Here is a 26,532-nt window from a genome sequence, read left to right on the forward strand (position 1 = left end):
CCCTAGCATACAATATTACAAATTTTTTAAGGGTAAAGACCCCTTTGGGCCTTGAATGACCATGGGATTGCACCTAGAAAGTTACCCTTGAGGTACAAGTCTGGACAAGGTTGTTTATGGAAGACCAGCAGTTGCCCATGCATGCCAACCTTCCCTTTCCATGCCACCAATGTTATCCAGGCCAAGGCTGATACAGCTTGGCACCTGTGATGTCACAGCTCATTTCTACAGTTGAGTGAACTGGAGCAACATGAAATAAAGTATCTTGCTCAAGAACACAACTCACAGCCTGGTCTAGGAATCGAACTCACTACCTCATGATTGTGAGCTGGATGCTCTAACCATTGCGCCATGCACTTAAAAATATACAGAAGTAATAAAAGGAGTTATACTTTTGGTTTCTAGTTGAGTGACTCAAGATTTTGAATTCTTAACTAGTGGAGTAACTGAGCTGTAGTGTTACAATGTTTTATATATATGTATATATATATATATATATATATATATATATATATATATATATATACGGAGATGTACTCGCATATGTATATATATATATAGTTAATCCAAACATGAAAACACAAAGAGAAAACACAACAACGCGAGGACGTGGAACAAGTATAGTGTTATTGGACGCTCAGGAAAGAAGGAGGGTTTAACGCTTCAAGCGGAGCTCTTCGTCAGAAACATAGGAAAAGGAAAGATCCAAAGAAAGGAAGACGGAGGAAAAAAAATCGCCAACAGTACACACGCGGTCACACACACACACACACACATATATATATATATATATATATATATATATCTTGGTGCTAAGTATCTTCTATAGAATCTCTCACATAAGTATAAAACTTTTATAGACTCAATTTTGATATTCATATACAAGCCAACATTCAGTATTAGATACTCTTGATTAAATCTGATATTCATTATTATTACACTGGATCATTGAACTAGCATTGCCTGTTTGCAGCTACTGTAAGATTTCTTGGCAAGATAATGAATTAACTTGATGAACTATGGCTTTCTGCGAAGGACTAGTGGGTTTTATGATGACCTGTTAGTATTCTTAACCTTAACTACATCTGCAGCTCTTAGGGGTCAAGCACAAGCATTTAACACATTTTATTTTCTTCTTCTGTTCTCTATCCAATATTTAATATTATTTATAGTTATAAATGTAAAAGAAAAACAAAGGAAGTATGTTTTAGAAATCACTACCACCACCACCACTACTACTACTACTACTACTACTACTACTACTACTACCAGTACAATGCTTCATAGTATGGAGTAGAGAGTGTGTATGACTTGTATTCACTCCTGCCATCCTATGTTCTGGTTTTGAGAGTGATCAGCCAAAATATTTGGACACAGGTCTAAGGGCTTCCCTTGCTTACTAAGGTTTTTGCTGGTTTCTAAAGGCTCTTTGTTTTTATACCTGGATCAGGAGGTGGGATTTAGACACAGAATATACATAGAGCTAAAACAGATAATCATCATCATCATCGTTTAGCGTCCGTTTTCCATGCTAGCATGGGTTGGACGGTTCTACTGGGGTCTGTGAAGCCAGAAGGCTTCATCAGGCCCAGTCAAATCTGGCAGTGTTTCTACGGCTGGATGCCCTTCCTAACGCCAACCACTCCGTGAGTGTAGTGGGTGCTTTTTACGTGCCACCCGCACAGGTGCCAAACAGAGCTGGCAAACGGCCACGAACGGATGGTGCTTTTTATGTGCCACCGGCACGAGGGCCAGGCGAGGCTGGCAACGGACACGAACGGATGGTGCTTTTTACATGCCACCGGCACGAGGCCAGTCGGGGCGGCGCTGGCAACGCTGATTTGCGGGAATTAGGCAGAGGCCACAGAATAAAGAACAACAACAAAATGTGTCAAACCTTTGCCTGTTTCTCAGAATCGTCAGAAACGATCTTCTTTTCAGTAATTTGATTGACTTTCTGTAGGACATTCTGCAAACGAGCTTCCACCTGGTCAATTTGAGCCATAAGGCATATTTATCTGTTGCCAGCATTCTGTTAATCCACCATGATAAACTGATACTTTATTTATTGATCCCTAAAGGCTGATTTGAACTTAAAGCTAGATCAGATACTGCAAGGCAATGCATTTATGATTCTGCCAGGTGAACGACTATGTATGTATGTATGTATGGATGTATGGATGGATGGATGCATGCATGCATGCATGCATTGTCTGAAATATTACTTTGCTTGGAAATAGGTGAGAGTTGTTGACAGAAACTGCATCTAGTCATGGAAAATGGACATTATAATAATAATAATAATGATTATGCATGCATGCATAATCATTATTATTATTATTATAATGTCCATTTTCCATGACTAGATGCAGTTTCTGTCAACAACTCTCACCTATTTCCAAGCAAAGTAATATTTTCCCATGCCCTCACATATTTTCATGGCAGAATAAGAACAAAGGACACCACTTGTTTTGAAAGCAGTGGCAATTGTTTACAATTATCACACAATGTCAAGAAAAGGATACACAACCATGCACACATACACGTGTATCATGTTCCAGCATGACCACAGCTACAGGACTGAATCGAATAAAAGAATATAAATATATATATATATATATAAATAAATAAATACACATACATATGCACACACATATGACAGGTTTCTTTGAGGTTCTGTCTACTAAATCCACTCACAAGGCTTTTGCTAGAAGTCACTTGCCCAAGGTACCATGTAGCAGTGCTGAACTCAAAAGAATGTAGCTGGAGAATGAACATGAACTTCTGAAGCACACAACTATGCCTCCAGTTATATATATATATATATATAAATTTATGTAAATAAGGATAAGATTGTTAATTAAATTATCTATCTTATCAAGTGGCCAGCATGGGAATAAAAACCTTCAAAGGTAATAATTATTATTAAAATTATAATTTAGAGTATCTAAGAGATACCTCCACGCTGGAAATAGCAGCCAAATCTTGACTCTAAAACCACATTAAAATGTTCATACTGCACCATGAGAGAAGACAAAAGGACAAGATGAACTAGCAGAAAAATTACTGGATAATTACTGGTTTTGGAGTCAAAATTTGGCTGCTATTTCCAGCGTGGAGGTATCTCTTAGATACTCTAAATTATAATTTTATATATATATATATATATATATATATACATACACACACTTCAACATCCATTTTTCCATGCTTGAACGTGGATCAGATGGAATTTGTTGAGACAGAATATCTATGGCCAGATGCCTTTCTTGCCACTGACCCTCACCTGTTTACAAGCATGGTAATAATTCCCCATGGCCTGAAAGATTGGAAATGAAGACCATCGCTTGTATGATAGTGACACTCATTTACAACTGCTGTGTGATGTCAAAACAAGGAGACACATACATGGACACGGACGGGGACACACACAAACACATGTGCATCATGGACACATGCCTTATATAGTGCATATTGATGAAATAAATACCAAAGATGCTTTACTCCATGCAGAAACTACAGAGGCTAGTTACAGGTATTGCAAAATCTTATGGTGATGACTAAAACCATCATAGTGTTGGAAACCCTTCTATATCATCAGCAGGTATCTCAGGGTTGTAAGCATTTTTGCTTGAGTGGAGTAGTAAGGACTGCATTTAGTTTTGCTTGCATAAGAGTTCCAGCTGTGTTACCTATCCCCTTGGTGTTTTTTTTTTTTTTTTGGTCAGTTGTTTGGGTCCTGAAATAATCTCCACCAGAAAATAGGGAACAAGATTGTATGCCATCCCTTGACAATTGCTTCACCACACACACACACATGCTCTCTCTCTCTCTGAAAAGTGGTTGGCATTAGGTGACCCATCCTGCTGTAGGGACCATGCCAAAACAAACATTTGAGCACTATGCAGTCCTCTGACTTGTTGGATCTTGTCTGAGCATCCTGTCCATACTGGCCTGGAAGTCAGATATTTAATAATGATATATATCTATATTATAAAGGCGGCGAGCTGGCAGAATTGTTAGCACGCCAGGCAAAATGCTTAGCAGTGTTTTGTCCATTTTTATGTTCTTAGTTCAAATTCTGCTGGGGTTGACTTTGCCTTTCAGCCTTTGGGGGGAGGGTCAATAAAATAAGTACCAACTGAATACTAGGGTCAATTTAAGTGACTTGTCCCCACTCCTGAACTTGCTGGCCTTGTGCCAAAATTTGAAACAAATATATATATTATAGTGCAGTGGCCAAGTAATGGTGACTAACAAATGAGTATTTCATTGGAATCACTGCTGTAGCCCTGGGCCAACCAATACCTTAGGAGTGAAGTCAGAAGACAGAAATAATAGTAACCCTGTTGTATATGTACATATCATCATCATCATTGTCATTTAATGTTCATTCTCCCTGCTGGCATGCGGTGGACAGTTTGGTTGGAGCTGGCAAGCCAGAGGGTTGTACCAGACCCAGTCATCTGTTTTGGCATGGCTTCTATGGCTGGATGCCCTTCCTAACACCGAGCACTGAGTGATTTTACATGGCACCAGCACAGGTGCTCTTTATGAGGCACCAGCACACACACACATATACACACACACACACACTCACACACACATACACACACACACACACACACAAGTGTGTATGAATGTTGATATTTTGCATGCCACCATTTGAACAAAATGTTTATATTCTTTATTGCCATTAATGTCCAAAAATGGACATCACTGACCTGGAAAACAGCTGAGGGTTGGCAACGGGAAGATCATGCAGCCATAAAATCCTTCTTTAAAATCAGAGCCCACCAGAACCATGCCAGCATTGAACGACATGTTAAATAAATGATGTCAGCTGTCATACTTACATCTCCTTTCTATTATTACTGTAACAGACTTCTGTGAATTTTATTGCCTTCAGTCTAACTGACCCATTGCACACATCACTCTTCTTACAACCTTGTACTCATTTTCTATTAACTTTGCATCAGACTTTGTATGTCATATTTTGTCCCAAACTCTCACTGTTCTATAGCACTAGATTCCATCCTGTTCTGATAGCAAAATCAACATTAGCAGCCTCCTTTTATTTCTCTGATTCATAAAAGAGGGGAGGTGTGCAAAGGAAATGACCCAATAACTTAAACACAACAATTACAAATAAACAACAAAAATATTTTAATAAAGAAAAACAAAACAAATTAACACACTTTTTCGTTTGTTTTCATTTCAGATTCCAAACAAACCCTATTTTTATGGGAAAGAGTAAGTAAAATATGAAATTTTTTTTTCTCATATGTATTTTGTAAGTTCTGTGGCGTGACTTTTGTTGTATTGTTTGTGTCAGATTGTTAACATTTTCTGCTGTATCCTGGTTATGTTGTGTCTTTTATTAAAAAACATGACAAGAATTTTTAGAATTCCATTGATGATACTTTTAAAAATCCCAACTGTGGCTATAAAATGAAAGCATTTCTCATTTACTCTTTTATATACCCTCTCTCATGCGCGCTTACATACATATACACACATTCTGTCTATCTGTCTGTCTGTCTCTTTCTCTCTCTCTCTCTCTCTCTCCTCTTCACGGCTTTTGAAATCTAATGGTAAGCCATTGATCAGGTTGGTTTGCTAAGTTCATTGTCTGAAATATTTTTATGAGGATCTTTTCGGTTTGAACGGCAGTTTTTTCTATCAGTGTCATATGAAATTGTCACCCATAATTATGATCCTAGTATCGATCTATTGCATTTCAATGTTTTAGGGTTAGGGTTGGGGGAAGGGTATCTTTTTTTCTTCACAAATGTAAATAAACCCAATCTGTTTCTTAAACGAGGGACATATTCATACGGCACAGAATGTTTTTCACCTCAATAGACGCCACTGATTGGTTGAATTTGCAGAAATTGAAGAAAAAAAACAACAAATATCTTACAAACCATAGAATTTTCTCAATAAAGCCAAGAGAAAAAGATGTTTTATAAACACATTCTACCAGTATACGAAGTTTAAAAGTGTTTAGTTACGTGGAAATTATTTTAAAAAACTGCCGTTCAAACCGAAAAGATCCTTTTATGAAATATATCTAAAGGTCTTCATTGGTTACTCTCTATTTAACTAACCTTTCCTGTTACTCTCTCTCTTACAAGCAGTATTAATTAGTTATTTCCACTTTTAAGCGCTGTTAGAATAAAGGGAGGTAAATGTGACCATCTTAGAATTTATAGTCTTCATCATTGGTAATATGTTTTCCCGTGTTAGCATAGTTTGATTTCATTTTTTGTTTCAAAAATTACTTTAAAAATTGCGTTTGATCATAATATCAAGTTAAATATTATATATGTCTCAGTATTTTTTTTTATATATAAAACTGTCTTTTTATATATTTTGATAATTTAAAGAAATTATTTTTGATAATTTTAACCCTTTAACTGCAAAATTAAACTTCCTAGTTCTTCTAAGTAATGACGTTAATTATCTACCAGAAAGCTGAATTGCTATTTTCTAGAAGTCAGGTTACCTCAGTAAATTTTACATGTCTCAACAAAAGATAGATTAATATATAAAGTTGCTTTCCACAGTTAAAGAATAATGAAATTTTGATTGGGTATATCTGATTTCTGCAATGAAGAGGTTAAATATTATTCATATCTCAATTTTTTTTTTTTATTGTTGTTGTTTTATGTAAGGCAGTGCCTTCTTAGACATTTTAATAATTATCTTTGGTGTTTTAGGTATCATGGGCACATAAGTCGTGAAGATACAGATCGACTACTTGATGACAAGGATGGTTCTTATCTTGTACGTAAGAGTGACCGAGCACCTGAGGCCTTCACTCTGGCCATCAGGTAAGAATCGCCATTAATTTATATATATATATATATAATCTTAATCTTTATCCATTCTTCACTTCTAATATTAGACTTTTGCACTTTGAGATCAGATCACTTATAAATTCTTCCACAATTTGTAGGTATGCTATTGTATATCATCATCATATTTTTACATTAATATTTTCATGTTGGCATGGGTTAGACCAGGGCTTTTCAAACTTTTTGCTGGAGCGGAACCCCAAGGAAACATTCCACTGGCTCGAGGAACCCCTGTGCAATAATTTAATAGTCTTATGCACACATATCTGCACAGGAGACTTAAAAATTACTGCCGATTTTAGTAGTTTTGTAACTTCTTGCGGAACCCCTGGACTGTACTGGCGGAACCCTGGTTGAAAACCACTGGGTTAGACTAAACTTATTTAGGCAGATTTTCTACAACCAGATACTCTTCCCGTCACCAACACTTACTTGATTTTCAAGTAAAGTATTTTTCATTCCACCAGTCCTCATACATCTGCTGAGTTACAGGAGAAGGTAAACACTGTATCCTGCTCTGATGGTGTTAATGATGATACAGGGAATTGATGTTTATGCTCACATGTGAAAAGCACAAGTACTGGTGCCTCATAAAAAGTTCCTGCATAAAAGTTGGCAAGTCCATAACCATATCCCCACCGACACACACACACACACACACAGACAGAGCTGTGCAGTTGAAAAGTTTGCTTCCCAGCCACATGGTTTCAGGTACAGTCCCAATGCACAACACCTCAGGCAAGTGGCCCGGGTCAGCCAAAACTTTGTGAATGGATGTGGTTGCTGGAAACTGAAAGAAGTCTGTTGTGTGTGTGTGAAGTATTTTGCTCTCTCACAAATTTACTTACCCACTTAAACTGTCCAGTCTCCTGTACCACTTCTCTTTATTCACCTCCCTGTATTTCAGGGGTATACCCTGACACAATCTTCACCACCCTCTCATCTCTTCCCTCTCCTCTCTTCTTTCCAACTGGAGTAATCATGTATCTCCTCTAAAGCAAGACACTTGTTTCTGTCCCTCTATCATACTTTAACCTCATGTCACATAGCACATACCCACCTCCCTCAATACTCCTCCCTCCCACTTGAATTGAGGGGTCTTGTTTTGCTAGTTATTTAGTGACCCCACTGATACTTATACCACATAAAAAGTACTCAGTACATACTGTAAAGTAGATGATGTTAGGAAGGGCATCCAGCTGTAGAAACCATGCGAAGTAGACACTCCTCTGGCTCACCAGTTCTTGTCAAACCATCAAACCCATGCCAACCTGGAAAATGGATGTTGGATGGTGATGATGATGATGATTGTGATATATCAAATGTTTCTGGAGTATCCCGTCTACATAGCAAACTTATTTTTGGAAGTATCTGTGCTCTCGTTTGTCCACTGAAATGTCAAAATAAACATTAATCTTGGGTAAGTAAAATTCACATTTTGCAAAATCATGAACAAGGCATAGGAGTGGCTGTGGGGTAAGTAGCTTGCTTACAAACCACATGGTTCCGGGTTCAGTCCCACTGCATGGCACCTTGGGCAAGTGTCTTCTACTATAGCCTCAGGCCGACCAAAGCCTTGTGAGTGGATTTTGGTAGCCGGAAACTGAAAGAAGCCTGTCGTATATATATATATGTATGTATATGTGTGTGTGTATATGTTTGTGTGTCTATGTTTGTCTCCCCAACATCGCTTGACAACTGATGCTGGTGTGTTTACGCCCCCATAACTTAGCGTTTCGGCAAAAGAGACCAATAGAGTAAGTACTAGGTTTACAAAGAATAAGTCCTGGGGTCGATTTGATCAACTAAAGGTGGTGCTCCAGAATGACCACAGTCTGAAACATGTAAAAGAGTAAAAGGTGTATTTGTTGTTCAGCTAAACAAACATGGGTAAAATTTCATGGGAAATCTTATTAAATTTACTCAGAGTAGCAACTTTTAAATTGTTTCAATGAATGTTTCCATCATTTTCAATGTAAATAATATATTTAATGCTGGTAGTAATTACTCATAAATTTACTGGTCTTTTGCAGATTTGATGGACAGACCAAAAATTTTAAACTATACCATGATGGCCAGCACTATGTAGGTGAGAAGCGGTTCGACACCATACATGATCTTGTTGCTGATGGACTAATTACATTTTACCTGGAGTCCCGGGCATCAGACTACATCGAATCCTTATCCATCTCAAACTATGCCGAGTCTCCATATCTTGCCTACAGTACCAAAAAGAAAAGGTTGGCCCGCTCAACCACTCGGAGGAGCTCTACCGGTACAAACAACCAAGTTACCACATCAAATTGTTCTGTTGACAATAACTCCTCTGATGAACAGGTGAGAATCAAGAGAAATATCATAAACATCATTTTTTGTTTCTAAATAACATGCATTCATAATTTTATCAACAGGCGCAGGAGTGGCTGTGTGGTAAGTAGCTTGTTTACCAACCACATGGTTCCGGGTTCAGTCCCACTGCGTGGCATCTTGGGCAAGTGTCTTCTGCTATAGCCCCGGGCTGACCAATGCCTTGTGAGTGGATCTGGTAGACAGAAACTGAAAGAAGCCTGTCGTGTATATGTATATATATATGTATGTATGTGCGTGTATATGTTTGTGTGTCTGTGTTTGTCCCCCTAGCATTGCTTGACAACTGATGCTGGTGTGTTTACGTCCCCGTCACTTAGCGGTTCGGCAAAAAGAGACCGATAGAATAAGTCCCGGGGTCAAATTGCTCAACTAAAGGCGGTGCCCCAGCATGGCCGCAGTCGAATGACTGAAACAAGTAAAAGAGTAAATTTATTTATTTAATATCCATTGTTAGGTTTTACAACATCAGACATTTGCTTGACTTGTTGTTTTTGCGGGTTGGCAGTGAAATGCAAGCAGTGAGATGCACCAGCCGTGTGGCTGTGAGTTGGCAGAATTGTTAGCATACCAGAAAAAATGCTTGGCAGTATTTCATCCATTTATACATTCTATGTTCAAATTCTGTCAAGGTTGACTTGGCCTTTCGTCCTTTCAGAGTTGATGAAATAAGTACCAGTTGAACACTGGGGTCAATGTAATTGACCAGCCCCCACCCCAAAATTTCAGGCCTTGTGCCTATAATAGAAAGGGTTATTGTTAATAATAATAATAATAATTGCCCTGATGCAGTACCAGGCAGTGGCTCTCGTGGCTTCTGATTTTAACTGATTGGAAGTGTTATCATGTACATTGTTTTGGCTTGGTATAAAAGAAGGGCCACAGCAAATATTCTGCTCAATACCACAGATTTGCTTGTCAGTTGTTTGACCTTAACCAGTTGACCATGTCCCTTAGTGGCTGATGATATGTGCATCTCTGATCACGAGCAGAAGTAGTGGGGGAGCATCATAGCCGTGTGTTGAGAGGGATTCTTTGGGGGTTTGAATAATTCACCTCTGGAAACATGAGTGTTTCATTCAAAATCCGTAAACAACCCTTATTCAGGAACCTTTTGAGTGGGATGGGTTACTCGACCAGAAGAAAATTCTAAGGTCATGTGCTGTTTATCTTGAAATGAGATCACCATGCCGCGCACATATGGTTGTGATGCATGTGCCTGATGTACCCTTATTAGACGGGTAGTCATGATGGGTATACTGGGCTACGTATATTTTATCCCAGTGTCACTTTGATGGCATGCACTGCTCTCTCACTCAATAATAATAATAATTATAAGCTAGTGAGCTTGCAGAATTGTTTGCACACCAGACAAACTACTTAGTGGCATGTCATTCTTCTTTGCATTCTGAGTTCAAGTTGTCCCAAGGCCAACTTCCATGGGATTGCAAAATAAGTACCAGTCAAATTCTGGAGTCAATGTAATTGACTAGCCCCTTTCCTTCAAAAATTTCAGGTCTTGTGCCTGTAGTAGAGAGGACTATTGTTATTATTATTAAGGTTGTGAGTTGGCAGAATCTTTAGGATGCCAGGCAAAACGCTTAGTAGCATTTCATCCATCCTTACATTCTGAGTTCAAATTCCACCAAGGTCAGCTTTGCCTTTCATCCTTTTGGGGTCCATAAATTAAGTATCAGTGAAGCACTGGGGTCAGTGTAATCGATTACTCCCTTCCCTCAAAATTTCAGGTCTTGTGCTTTTTGTAGAAAGGATTATTATTGTTGTTGTTATTTTAGCTTTGTTTTGTTTTAGATACTTCACATCCATTTTAATCATATCAGTTGTTGTGTTTGTTATTTAGTCCCAAATCGGACCTGTTTGAACAGATTTATAGTGAAAAGCATTTAAAATCATGACCACTACACCACTTTTCTCAATGAAAAGCTGCAACTACTGCTGTGTGGTTAAGAAGTTTGCTTTACAAACATTTGGCATAGGAGTGGCTGTGTGGTAAGTAGCTTGTTTACCAACCACATGGCTCCGGGTTCAGTCCCACTGCGTGGCACCTTGGGCAAGTGTCTTCTACTAAAGCCTCGGGTCGACCAAAACCTTGTGAATGGATTTGGTAGACGGAAACTGAAAGAAGCCCATCGTATCATCATCATCATCATCATCGTTTAGCGTCCGTTTTCCATATATATACATATTTGTGTGTCTGTGTTTGTCCCCCAAACATCGCTTGACAACCAATGCTAGTGTGTTTACGTCGCTGTAACTTAGCAGTTCGGCAAAAGAGACCGATAGAATAAGTACTCGGCTTACAAAGAATAAGTCCTGGGGTCGATTTGCTCGACTAAAGGCGGTGCTCCAGCATGGCCACAGTCAAATGACTGAAACAAGTAAAAGAGTAATTTGGTTCCGCATTTGGTCCCACTCTGCAGCAACTTAGGCTAGTGTCTTCTATTGCAGTCCCAGGCCAACCAATGCCTTGTAAGTCAATCTGAATGATAGAAACTGTATAAAGCCTATTGTGTATGTCTGTGACTGTGTGAATGTTTTACGGTCTGCAATGCTTCGAAAAATTACTGAGCTATGGATGATGACATCAATAAAAAGCACCATCCACCGTAACTCAAGTGTCACTCACTGTCTGACATTTTCATCATCATCATCATCATCCGCTTTCCATGCTAGCATGGGTTGGACGGTTCAACTGGGGTCTGAGAAGCCAGAAGGCTGCACCAGGCCCAGTCTGATCTGGCAATGTTTCTACGGCTGGATGCCCTTCCTAACGCCAACCACTCCGTCAGTGTAGTGGGTGCTTTTTACGTGCCACCGGCACAGGTGCCAGGCTAGGCTGGCAACGGCCATGAACGGATGGTGCTTTTTACGTGCCACCGGCACGAGGCCAGTCGGGGTGGCGCTATCAAAAAAAAAAAACATTTGGTGACTCTGTGCTTTTAGATAGGAATGGAATGAACACTCTTTTACTCTAAAAGCAGGTAAGGATTAGCAACGTTTTAGTAATGGAAAAAACATGTAAAAGAAATGAATGAACACGTGTACTTTGGTCGTTATTTAATAGGTTACACTATCCTATGTGTCTTTACTTTTTTAAGATGGCAGGATGTGGTTTGAGACAGACTTGGCTGTTATTTCTAACTACTGGAGTGATCTCCTAGAAGTTTCCTTGTTGGCTTGTGTTGCTTTAATAATGTTTTTATTCATTTGATGACAAATGTTAGTCATCCATGAATGAATTTTGTGTATTTCCTCTGGAATTTACTTCCTCTTTTTACCTTTCCTACTACAACTCACTTTTGACATGGTTTTACAGTTGCTGTACCCCCCCCCCACACACACACACACACACTTCCTCAAATAAACAAAAAATAGTGAACTTTCAATTGTTTACTTCACTTTAGTTGTATGAAGGTACCACAGGAGGTACCATTTGCTGAGGTAATTTTTGGAGAGGCAGTATTTGAGTTTCCAGTGCTTGTTTTAATAAAAAAAATAATAATGAAATTATTGTATACAGTGCTCAGGTGCACCACAATTTGTCAAAAGTGCGTATAAAGTCTGGAAAGTGAACAATGTATGAGTCAGATACATGCTTGTGTGTGTGTGTGTGTATGGAGGGGAGAAAATCAGGTGTAGTGTTGGCAAATCTCAGAAAGCATGGAAGTTTTGAAGGATGCAGTGCTCCGACAACTAACAACTGATGCCGGCAGTTTGTTCCATGCTTCAGCAACTCTCAGCGTGAAAAAATGTTTCCTAAAGTCATGGGCCAACAAACCCTACCCTGTGTTGAGTGACAATAGTAGAAATGGATGGAATGTGTCCATAAGTATCTGCTTTGCTCTTGTACTTTCACCATGGGAAGTTTTGAACTCTTATGAAAACCTGATGTATGTTTTTTTCTTGGGTTCCTTCTTCATAGTCCAAACCCAAGACATCCTATATACTCATACTGTAATCTTCAAACTCAGAGTATTGAAACATTCCTCATTTTCCTCCTATAGTGTCTCAACAGGTCAGACACTATGTCCTTTGTCATTATACAAATTCTAAGGAGGTGAACTAGCAGAACTGTTAACATGTTTGACAGAATGATTGGCAGCATTTTGTCTGTCTTTACATTCTGAGCTCTAATTCCACCGAGGTTGACTTTGCCTTTTAATCATTTCAAGCTCAGTAAAATAAGTACTCAGGTTGATATAATTGGCGAGCTAGCAGAAACGTTAGCATGCTGGGTGAAAAATGCCTAGCGGGATTTCGTCTGCCGTTACGTTCTGAGTTCAAATTCCGCTGAGGTCGACTTTGCTTTTCATCCTTTCGGGGTTGATAAATTAAGTACCAGTTACACACTGGGGTCGATCTAAACGACTTAATCCCTTTGTCTGTCCTTGTTTGTCCCCTCTATGTTTAGTCCCTTGTGGGCAATAAAGAAATAAGAAATAGGTGTTTTGCTATGGAGGAGGTACATGGTTACCCAGTGAGAGAGAAAGATAGAGAGAGAGAGAGAGAGAGGTACAAGAAAGAGACAGAAACGGGTGTGTTGGTTGCAGTTGTATTTCAGTGTAGATTGTAAACATTCATGCACACATACATACATATGATGGGCTTCTGGACTGTTTCTATCTACCAAATTCTCTCACAAAGTATAGTGAGATCTAGGCTTTTTTTTTTATGATTTTTTTTTTTGTGGTCTTTACAAAACTCTTCTGAGGATTGAATACTGGTACATTACTATAGTTTCCATCTACCAAATTCACTTACAAGGTATTGGTTAGTCAAGGCTCTAGTAGAAGACACTTGTCCAAGATGCTGCATGGTGGAATTGAATTCAAAATTATGTGATTGCAGAGCAAACTTCTTAATCATCAAACATATTTGCACCGGCAAGGAAAAGTTAACAGAAAATGTTTAAAAAAAAAACCCAAAAAGCAGTCAAAATAATCCTTATGCTATTTGTTAATTGTTTCACATTTATGTCACCAAAAAAATAAATAATAGTGAAATTGTTTTATAATTCTCTTACTTATCTTAATGTAATACTAAAAACTTTTTCAAGGTAAATATAGAATGCTATATTTCATCTTTCTCATTACACTAAAAATGATGAATCCACAACACTTAAGATAGCTACAAGTGCCTCAAATAAGATGATCATGGCCAGAATGCCTTCTGCTATAGTTCTGTTCAGTGAAAGTTTATCTCAGACCAAACAACAACTCAACAGCTATAAAATATTAATATTACAAAAATTTTTTTGAAAAAGCAGGATTCTAAGACTGTTTAGGTTTTTTATTGCTCTGATTATCTTAGTATTGAAATTGACCCACAGGAAAATATTTTTCTTCTCATACATTCTATTTCATAATTTTAGTCATGTTGGATATGTACAGTAAACATCTCTATTTATTTATTCTTTCAATTTAAACAGTTATCACCAGATTCCGATTTTGCTACCAATGTGCAAGAATACGAAAAATCTCACTGCTTTAAGGTAAGATTATCATTAATATTTCTTATTGTCAACAGCAATACTCTTTGCATCTGTTGAGTTCACCTCCATTGGCTGTATGTAAATACATTTTATAATACGATTATTTACATATAGCGAGTGTTTTATATCTATATATACAAGCAATTTAATAAAGAAATTGAAATATATCAAAGCTAAAAATATTTGATAATAAAGAAACACTAGTCCTTTTTAATAACTAAATATTTGTAATTGTTTGATATCATTCCCTATCCAAAATATAATCGTTTGACTTCTTCTCAAAGCAATTTCTTCTCCCAAAGTAATTGTTTAACTTCTGCTTTTGCTCCAAGTAACTGTTGGTGTTATACATCTGACCAAAGTGATTACTTCATTCATTCTTCTTCTCAAAGTAATTGTTTTTGATTTCTTTCCGTCTCCAAAGTAATTGATCTCTTCCCGCTTGAAAGGAATTGCTTTATCCCCCCCCCCCCCATAACTGTTTGGTTTCTTCCTCCTTCCCTGCCCCATTTAATTGTTTGATGTCATTCTCCACACAAACTACAATGCAAACGCAACCAAATGTCTGGTTGGTTTTTAATTAGTAAGATATATATATGTACACACACACACACATACACTATGATAGTTGCTGGTGTGCTGTTATTGCTAATTACGATGTTGGCTGTTTCTTTGTGTCCAAAGGTCATGAAGAAGAGTGGCACAGCCCCAAGTAAACAAACCCTTAATGTTGCAGGGCTTTTTCTTCTTCCCTGTACTTAGTAGTTTTAAAGTAAGCGTCAGTCTACGCAATCCAATCCCCACCCTTTGGACTAGGAGTTCTGACCACAGTGGCTTTGCAGGCTAAGATGGCAATGGTGACCAGCAAGTTATAGATTGTACCTTGGATTGGTCTTCTGTCATGTGAATTGCCTCATAGCGCCAGAGTGCTCCATGTTCCTTAAAGTTGTCAGAAGGGTATCAAAGAGGGCACCTGACCACCTGAGGGACTACACCTGTAAATGGTCAAAATTTATCGTAATAGTTAAAAATACACTGTTATTCCTAAAGGTATACTGTAAATATTAATGGTGTGCTATAAATGGTAATGAGGTATTACAATTGCTAAAGGTATACAATAAATGATAAATGTATGCTATAAAGATAACGGTATTGAGGTATGCTATAAATGCTAAAGGTATTCTGTAAATGGTAACGTTATGCTGTAATTGTTAAAGGTGTATTCTGAAATTACTAGAGGTTTGCTATAAATGGTAAGACATTATGCTGTAATTATTAAAGGTATTCTGTAAATGGTAAAGTTATGCTGTAATTATTAAAGGTATATTCTGTAATTGCTAGAGCTATGCTGTAAAATGGTAAAGGTATGCTGTAAGTAGTAAAGGTATGCTGTAATTGTTAAAGGTATATACTGTAATTGCTAGAGAATGCTGTAAATGGTAAAGGTATGCTGTATTTGCTAAAGGTATATTCTGTAATTGCTATAGGTATACTGTAAATGTCAAAGGTATGCTGTAATTAATTGTGAAAGGTATAATCTGTAATTGCTAGAGAATGCTGTAAATAGTAAAGGTGTGCTGTAAATAGTAAAGGTATGCTGTCATTGGTAAAACTGAGTGAATTCTGAATTAATGGTCTCTGGTTTCTTTTTTTTTTTTTTGTTTTTTACTTTTTCTCTCTTCTAGCGACTATAACAGGGAACTTGTGTTTTTTGTAAAAAAGCTCTAGCAGAGCTCCAATTACTACTGCAAGAGGAAAATAGAGAAAGTAGATAATTTAAATATCTTACCCAAGCAGATGTTATCAACTGATCTAAATTTGTATTTCTCCAAATGGGAGCCGGTTAGTTGTAGTCTTTTTTTCATGTGCCTATTTGTTCAGCAATTCTACTAGATTCCTCTATTGATTTCTGTAAACTTGGAAATATAGCGTTATCCACGTATACTTACATTGAGAGAAAAGGAATACCTGAATTGCTAACTTTGTGGCATATGCATATATATATACATATATACATGCTTTTGCATCCACCCATACAAAGATTCATACGAAAAGCTCTTTAATTCCAAGTTTCGGTATTTAAAAAGGTGCTAATATTCTAATTTACTTAGTGTCTGCTATTTATTTTAATTTTGTATTGTATTATTATTATTATTATTATTATCCATCTGCTTGATTTTAGTTGATGTTTGCTTCAAATGTTCAGTTTTAATTGACCAGTATCTAAATATGTTGATATTTTTGTGTCTTTCCAGTATTATGAATTAGATCGTATTTTTTTCACTAGATTTTTTTCATTTTACTTTCTTTACTTTCTTCTATAATGGCTTAGTCAGAAGAGAAATGGCCAGGACCATAGCCCTTTTTTTAGGACCTCCAGGGTTGGCGGGAAGAAGGGAGATAGTTATCATTCAACAGAGTGGGCTCCTCTAAAAGTAACCTTGCACCAAGTGGTGATGTTAACTTGGGAAACGGATTCTGTCATGCAAGAGCAAGAACCGTCCTTAAAATGGACTTCATCTTGGTTTTCATCAACTAACTTTCACTCAAAAGACTTTTGTCAATCTGAGGCTATGAGAGAAAACACTTTGCTTGCAGTGTTACACATTAGGATTGAACCCTGAAACCATTTAGTTGCAAAGCAAACCTCTTAACCATACAGCCATACCTATATCAATTATTCAGAAGTTAAATATTTCTTTGTTTTGAATATGTCATTTATAAATATACTAAATTCCAGCTTTACTATTTTGTTATTTTCCCCAAAATATTATTCTAATATTCAAATACATACTATCTGAAGTCAGACATGTCTGTAAGAGCCAGAGAGGACCAGAACAATTACTGCAAAGTAATGTATTTGATGTTCTAAAACTCTGCCAATTAGCTGCCTTATAGATATGTTGTCTTACACCAAATCTTAAGATGAGAGCCTTTATTGAAAAAATAATTTTTCATCATCTGACTTTTAGATCTGATTGAATTACTACAGATCAAGCCAGCTTTATTCTCCCACAATATCTACCATATATTTTCCCAATTGTTCATAAAACTATTTTATATTGATTTCTAGCATTGGCACATGGCCAGATATTTTGAGGGTGAAGTGCATTGAACAGAACCTCAGTATATTACTGGTGCTTATTTTATTGACCCTAGTCTAATATGTTCACAATAATCTTGTAACATTTGTTTACAAAAATATGATTAAAGAGTTTGCTATACAAACATGTGGTTTTAGATTTAATCTCAATCTGTGATACTTTTTGGCCAAGTGTGATCTAGCACAACCTTGGGTTGACTAATAAAATGTGAATGGAATTTGATTATCTTTTGGAGAAGGATATAAGCATTGGCAAGTAAATCAAAAAGCTGATGCTTCATTGATAAAGTCTCCTGTGATGTTTGTTTTACACTGAGTTGCAGATACTCATGCCATTCCTTGCCATGTCATACAGTGAAACACCGATTGGCCTGCTGGAAGCCTATAACAACATTATTCTTCATCATTTGCAATTATAAAATGCAACTAAATAAACACAGATTGAATTATAAGAAATATTCTAAAACTTCCAGTAGGCTTTATATATATGTATATATATATATATATATATATTATATATATATATATATATATATATAGTCATACGATTTGTGTATATCTAAACACATAAGGAATCCACTTATAGGGATTCTACATGCTAGAAAGAACAGCTAAGTTCTATAACCACAAAAATTTTATCCCCAATTTTTGTGGTTATAGAACCTAGCTGTTCTTTCTAGCGTGTAGAATCCTTATAAGTGGATTTCTTATGTGTTTAGGTATACACTATATTGTATGACTAATATATAATCTTTTTGACTAAATTTTTTTACACGTTAGACCACTGGAAATGCAAATTTTAATTAATTTCCATTTCCCTTTGATATATATATATATATATATATATATATATATATATATAATTAAATACTTCATTATATATGTGTTTGTATTGTGCATACACATGTTCAGTAATTATATACAATCTTTAGTATAGATTATTACCAATTAATTTTCAGTAGATAGAGTTTTATAGCTTATGAATTTACTTATAGTTTGTTTTAATTTAATATTTTTTTCCACTTTTTTTTTTTTGATTCCATCAATAACACCATCAATCCATTTTGACAGTTTTGTAAAAAAAAAGAAATTTTTTCTTTACTTATTTCAGGTGCAAAATTTCATTGGACTACACTGGTGTGATTACTGTGCCAACTTTATGTGGGGACTAATTGCTCAAGGAGTTAAGTGCCAAGGTAAACAACTAGATCTGTTAATGTCCTTGTTTCTTGTCTGTTCATTTGTAAAGATTTTATTTCTCCTAAATATATGCTAGGAAGTTTAGAGTGTATCATTGTTTTGTTTAGAATATATTAACCCCTTTGTTACCATTTTTATTTTATTTATGCGCCCTTTTCAAGCCTAGCCAGGCTCATGGGCCCAGTTTCCCCGGGTTTCTATGGCGTATGTGTTCCCCCCAGCTGGACGGGATGCCAGTCCATCGTAGCGTTACTCAAGAAACTGGAAGAAAGAGTGAGAGAAAGTTGGGGCGAAAGAGTACAGCAGGGTTCGCCCTCCCCCCTCCCTGCCAGAGCCTCGTGAAGCTTGTAGGTGTTTTCACTCAATAAACACACACAACACCCGGTCTGGGAATTGAAACTGCGATCCTCCGAACACGAGTCTGCTGCCCTAACCACTGGGCCATTGCGCCTCCTTTTTGTTACCATATTTCTGTTGAAATATGTATTGTTTTACAACCTGGAAAGATCTTCATTAATTACACTAATGTAACATATTCTTTTACCTTGTTGAGCCAGAAACCCTTTCAATATAAATTATTTCTGGTTACATCACATTGTAGGTGAGTTACAGATATTCTGATCATTAAATTGTTGGACTACTAGCCAAAGGGTTGCTGGTTCAGACCTCATTACTGGAAAATATCTGCCATCTCTATGTTCCAGATAGATGCTTAACTAAAACTAAGCTAGTCCATGCTGCTATACATGCTAGTCAGCATTATTCTGTTAATGTCTATGTTTCCATACTTGTATGGATTAGACGGTAACTTGGTTAAAGCAGATATTTCTACAGTTGGACACTCCTCTTGTTACCAACCCCTATATAAGGTAACATTTCCCTTAGTTTAATGAATAACAAACAGCTTGGACATACTTTGACCATGACAAAGAAAGTTGTCATGGTGATACCTGCTCAGAAGCCTATGCAAGGTTGCAGCAGCTGTAGAAACGCTGCCAGATCAGACTGGGCCTGGCGCAGCCTTCGGGCTTCCCAGACCCCAGTTGAACCGTCCAACCTATGCTAGCATGGAAAACGGACGTTAAACGATGATGATGATGATGCAAACAATGTTTGTCATTATGTTTACAATCATCACACATGTCAAGGCATGGCAGGTCATGCACAAATCTATATCCATCTGCTGTCTGTCTGTTTGTCTGTCTCTCATATGCATATATATGTATGTGTAAGGTGGTTGGTGTTAGGAAGGGCATCCAGCTTAAAAAAAAAAGCCCTGCCAAAACAGACAGTGAAGCCTCCCTATCAAACCTTCCAACTTATGCTAACATTGTGAATGGATGTTAAATGACGATGATGATGATGATATATAAGTGTATATGTGTGTACACACAACAGGCTGCTTCTAGTCTCTTTCTATTGAATTCCTCTCAGGACATTAGATATAACAGAAGGTGCTTGCCTAAAGTGTTGCACTGTAGGAATGAATTCTAATGTTTGAAGTAGAACTTGTTTTTTTTTGAGAATTGAAGAGAAGAGTGTTAGGCCCCTGAAATTCACATCTCACTTCATGATGCCCAAACTTATATTGTAAAATTCATTCCTTAATCTTTGTGTAAAGGTTAGGTGATGTACACAATAAGAACTTCATCATCATCATTCTAAAGCCCACTTTTCCATGTTTGCATGGGTCAAATAGAATCTTTTCAGGTGTGTTTTTAATGGCTGGATGCTTTTCCTGTTGCCAACTCTTACCTGTTTCCATGTAAAGAGATATTTCCCTATGACCAAAACGTGTTTGCAGGGAAGATTGGAAATAAAAGACACCGCTTGCATGATGGTGACACTCTCTTACAATTACCACATGAAGTCAAGGCAGTGAGATGCTAATACACACACTCAATGTATACATGCATACACACACACACACACACACACACAAAATGGGCTTCTTTCAGTTCCTGTCTCCCAAATCTGCTCATAAAGCTTTGGCTGACCCAGTACTATTATAGAAACCACAAAATGGGACTGAACCCAAGTTATGTGCTTAAGAAACAAATTTCTTACCACGCAGCCATGCATACGCCTACAACACTGCATGGTTAACGTGTAATCCCCTAGCTTGCCGTGTTAATTCTTATTGGTCTGAAGAATTAAATAGGAACGCACAGTAGAGTTTTCTCCCCTGGATTTTACTTTACTTCTTCCTCAACAGATAATTTGAATTCTGTACTGCCTACTGTTGTACTGTAATGTTTTAAATGACGGCCGCAGCTGATGAATTAATCACCGATGTTGATTCTTACGTTGCAATTTGGGATCTTTTCGGTTTGAACGGCAGTTTTTAAAAATAATTTCCACGTAACTAAACTCTTTTAAACTTCGTATACTGGTAGAATGTGTTTATAAAACATCTTTTTCTTTTGGCTTTATTGAGAAAATTCTATAGTTTGTAAGATATTTGTTGTTGTTTTTTTCTGCAAATTCAACCAATCACTAACGTCTATTGAGGTAAAAAATATTCTGTGCCGTATGAATATGTCCCTCGTTTAAGAAACAGATTGGGTTTATTTACATTTCTGAAGGAAAAAAAAGATACCCTTCCCCCCTAACCCTAACCCTAAAACAGATTGAAATGCAATAGATCGATACTAGGGTCATAATTATGTTTGACAATTTCATATGACACCACTAGAAAAAACTGCCGGTCAAACCGAAAAGATCCGGAATTTGAAATTTCTTCCATAATTTCTTGATGACTATTTATTTTTCAATACTTTACTACAATTTCGAATTTACATAGAATTATTGTTGGATTTGAGAAAATGCCCTTCTTATCACTAATCACTTTATAGTGATCTGCCACCAACAATAGAGAAGTTGGTATGTCTCAGTTAAAGGAAAGAGTCTTCTCTGCCCCATGTTGTTTCTGTTTATTCTATTTTGGCAGGCATAGGTATAAGAGGGATGGGCCTTGCACTGGTAGCTAGAGACTATCTCCATGCTACAAGGTAAGAGAGTGGATGTTTAGCTCCCAAGGAAAGGGTGTTATGATGATGGAAGATTGTCTATGTTGGTAGGATGAATATTGGAGAGAAGGGCTAACAAGCTGATGTCTGCTGGATCCATGTTTTTTTGTTTTTTTTTTTTGAAAATCAGTGCATGGTGCCTGAAAGGGTGTTTGTGAACCTAAGCAATAGGTTATAGAAATGGAACATCATATAGAAGTAAAATATGGACTTAGGGTCAATATCAGTTTGAAATAAAAATTATATATAATTTCTGTATCAGCTTATAGTTTTTTTGCTCATGAAATTTTATATATATATAAATTAAATTAGAGGTAAAACCACTATTAGGCAACTCAAACAGTGATAGACATTAACCAAAACATAAAAAACAAAAAAATAAATATAATTAATATAATATACAATATATATATAAAATTTAAAATTTGAATTTATATTTAAAAAATATAAAAATATAAACATTTATAAAAATAAATTTCAAAATTTCAAATTTTAATAATTTAAATTTTAAATTTTATATTTTATATATATATTGTATATTATATTAATTATATTTATTTATTGTTTTTTTATGTTTTGGTTTATGTCTATCACTGTTTGAGTTGCCTAATAGTGGTTTTATCTCTAATTTAATTTATATTTATACTGTGAAATTTGATTTAATCCTAAATCTAATTTTTCCCTGTAAGTTTGGATATACTCCCTAATATTATATATATATATATATATAATCATTATTTTATCACTACTTTTTGCCGGTATACATTAGAAGATCACGTTTCTCCTGAAAGTTTCATTTTGGCTTGGTTTCTATGACCAGATGCCCTCTCTGTCGCTAGTCACTTACTAAAGTGTATTGAATGCACTTTTATCATGGCATTTGAGAAGTTAAAATGTGTTTACATTCATACATATCTACATATGCTTGTGTGTGTATGTATACACACACACATATGCAAACACATGCATATTGATATAAATCTGTTTTGACAGTTCAACAATTTTGTAGTCTTTCTAGGAAGTATTTCTAACCTTTGGCTTAAAACAATTTATAAGCTATCAAGAAGGTATACAGCTTTAAGAATTAAAGAATTTTTATTTCAACAAAGTTCAGTTTCAATGGTATGGTTATACAATTATTCCTGCTCCTTTTAATCCAGATGTTTTTATGTATATCATAGGAATTTTATGAGAAAAAATCAAAGGAAAAAAATTAAATTTATTAGAAATAAACATGACAAATCCAATAATACAAAGTAAATATTTGAGGCTGTTGAAAAAGAAGAAAGTGGTATGAATGCTTAAAACAATTTGTCCTTTGTCATACTAGATGAGTAGAAAACAAGAATTCTGGTCTTGATGGGAATATAAAAAAGATATTTGCATGATAACAAAATTGTATGGTGTTCCACTAGCTTTCTTTCTTTTTTTTTTTTTTTTGCTTCAGCAGAAGTGCTTTTCTTTTTATCTTTCTTGACAAAGGACAAATTGTCCAAAACATTAAGATCTTTTTTTTTTTTTTCCTCATTGCTATACATTGACTTTGTACTGTTAATTCTTTGGAGGTTGAAAGTGATTTTATTCATAAAATTCTTCAAGACTACCATACTGGCACAAATTTAAACTCCTAGATTCTGCAGATACCAGATTGTTAATATATCACTGTCAGTACCCAGAATAAACCATCTGGTGTAGATTTGGCCATAAGTTGTAACAAAGTTATCTACTGCAATATGTCATCCCACATTGTTTCAGACACTTTGATCTTGAACTACTTTCTCTTGTATGTTTTTCCCTTTTCTAAGACATTTGGGTTTCATAGGAAGGAGATTTAGCTGCTGTTTCTAACATTAGCCTCATCACTTTGTAAATAATCTGATGTTGTTTAGCTTTTAGTCAATTCTGTGTGAGAAGGCCTATCATCAAAAGCATTCAAATGTGACCATTTCCTAAAACTATGTGAGATTTTGTAGTGTCTTACACAATTTACTTTATACATTAATTGCCAAATCTATTTGCTGCTAGGTCGTTAGTCTTACTATTGACTCAGACATGTAGTGCTGTAACTGTGCCAAAGCTGATTCTACTTAGCTTGGTGAATGTCATGATCTTTTGGCTTTTAAACTTGTTTGTCTTCTCTTGGAGTGGGAAGGATGAGTTATAAACACCAAATCTTTTTGAAGGCAAGGCTAGAAAATTAGTAAGCAGAGATCCACTCACAAGGTTTTGGTTGGCTCAGGGCTATTGTACAAGACACTTGCCCAAGGTACCACAAAATAAGACTGAGCCCAGAACCATGTGTGCAGTATCTGTTTTAGTTGTTTGCATTTTTGACAGCAATGCTTACAATGATACTGGTCATTTGGATAAACATTAGTGGATGATGAGGAGAGACTTGCATGCATGGGCAACTGCCAACCCCCTTCCCTCAAAAAGTTTGTACTTTTTGTACATGCATTTGCTGATGAACAGTCAGCCCCTCTTCTCTAACAAGGGCAGGCAAGATATTGTAACCAGAGAAATTTGTCAGATCAAAGAGAAAGTGCATGCTACTAAACCACAGTACTACGAAACAGAAGCATATAGGCATCATGGGAAATTACTGAGTAAAATAAGTTATCAGAGAATAGAACCAGTTGGGTTGAAATTCCTCCTGAGTTTAGTATTTGATGTGCTTCCATCTCCAATCAATGGTAAACAGCAAGGCTGAAGTAACACTGGAAATTGTGTTTGGTGTGAAGGCTCTGCCTCATTGACAGTATATATTACACCTGTTCAAGAGCATGTCTGGATGTGTCTTGAATATCCTTGCTGATGCAGAAGAACAACTATGCATGCAACAGCATCAGTGCAGTCAGAACCAACATCAGGCTGCACCCTGTTGTTTTCCATGGGGGAATGCATGAAAATGCAGAATGAGTAGGTATAGAGAATGCAAAACTCTGCCTCCTAAATGATGCTGTTGACTGAGAGGGGCATGTGGAGCTAGAAGAAATGCTCATCTTCTCATGCCATGTTGCAATAAACCAAGCAACGTCCTGTTCTTTCGTAAGAAAAGCCTTGTTCAGCTGGTGGTGCTTTAATAAAGCAATAGGTGAAATCGCTGTCTTCCACACATACAGGTATGTCCTTTCTGGTGCCAGTACCACTTAGAAAGCACCTGTGCCAGTGCTGTAATAATGTTCCCATGATACTGCTGCCGCTGCATAAACACATCCATGTTGGTGGCACATAAAAAGCATCCAGCACACTGTTGAGTGGTTGGTGTTAGGAAGGGCATCCGGCTGTTAAAACCATGCCTCAACAGATAACTGGAGTTTGGACAGCTCCGTGTCGAACTGTCAAACCCATGCCAGCATAGAAAGCAGTTGATGATGATGAAGGGAAGCACCTAGAGTATGAAGGACTCAGGGAGTTGTGTAACACACAAAGATGGGAGTGTATGGTGCTTCCAGTGGAGGTGGAATATCTTTCTTGGTTGCCAATTAACTAAGGAAGGATAGCAGAACAGTGATTTGCAAACAGAAGGGAAAAAAAGCAGAGCAAGTAGTAAAACAAAATTGTGTTTGTTTAGTATGCTTATAGCTTTATTTGGTTTGATTACAGGGGAAATGGGAAAGAAACCATGCTAAAGTATAGGCCAAAATAACTGGGACACTTCGTGACAGATTCAAATTTGCTTAACATGAAAGGTGGAGTCAATACTGTCGCAAGTTACAAGGATCAAAAATCTTTGTGGTCGTCACACATGTATGCATATTTCAATCAGTACACACAATTAAAGAGGGCATGTTATAAGCTTGTGTCATGCTGTCATGAATGGTTTTAGGTGTCCATGAAGTTATGAGCAGCCTCAAGTACTCTCTCAGACATTCTGCTACACTCAATCCAGTAGAACATCCAGAATGGGAAGAGAGGGCAGGGAGAAAGGGCTGCACCAGAATGAGGCTGGTACTTTATTTACCAACCCCAAAAGGATCAAAGCTGACCGTGTTAGGTTCTGAACTCAGTTCACACACAACCAAAGTACATATTGCATCACATTCTATCTGCTGTCCTTATGACTCTGTCAGCCAGCCACTTAATATATATCACATGTGTAAGGGCAGCATGGTTGAATTGAGAAGTTGCTTCATGATCATAATATCCCATGTTCAATCCTGCTGCATGGTATCTTGAGCAAATGTCATTTTCTATAGCCTTGAAGGTGAAATCAGGTTGACAGAAACTGTATAGATGTCAGTCAAGTGGATTTTACCTGTAATTTACAAGGTACATCCATGTCATGCATCATGTTATATGAATTCTGCCTGATAATTATGTTAAGAGTACATATATTTTTAGACTGCTTAACCACTTGTACATTATTACAGTAGCAGGTAATTCAGTTGATCAAACAATTAAATCCTCATTGCTTAGCAACAAATCTGCTGCCATACTGTATGTGTGTGTGTAAATGTC

The 26,532-nt window shown here is 36.7% G+C and overlaps 1 protein-coding gene across 2 annotated transcripts in view; it reads left to right on the forward strand.

Moving 5' to 3' along the window:
* Window positions 1–26,532, forward strand: part of LOC115212781 (N-chimaerin) — a 176,824-nt gene that overhangs the window by 132,845 nt on the left and 17,447 nt on the right. For both annotated transcript variants that reach the window (XM_029781469.2, XM_029781468.2), the window contains exons 4-8: window positions 5,222–5,253; window positions 6,723–6,836; window positions 8,894–9,197; window positions 14,677–14,739; window positions 18,954–19,038. In XM_029781469.2, coding sequence (XP_029637329.1) covers window positions 5,222–5,253; window positions 6,723–6,836; window positions 8,894–9,197; window positions 14,677–14,739; window positions 18,954–19,038 — 598 coding nt within the window. The remainder of the gene's footprint in view (window positions 1–5,221; window positions 5,254–6,722; window positions 6,837–8,893; window positions 9,198–14,676; window positions 14,740–18,953; window positions 19,039–26,532) is intronic.

Source organism: Octopus sinensis, linkage group LG6, assembly GCF_006345805.1.
Source record: "Octopus sinensis linkage group LG6, ASM634580v1, whole genome shotgun sequence".
NCBI classification, from domain to species: domain Eukaryota; kingdom Metazoa; phylum Mollusca; class Cephalopoda; order Octopoda; family Octopodidae; genus Octopus; species Octopus sinensis.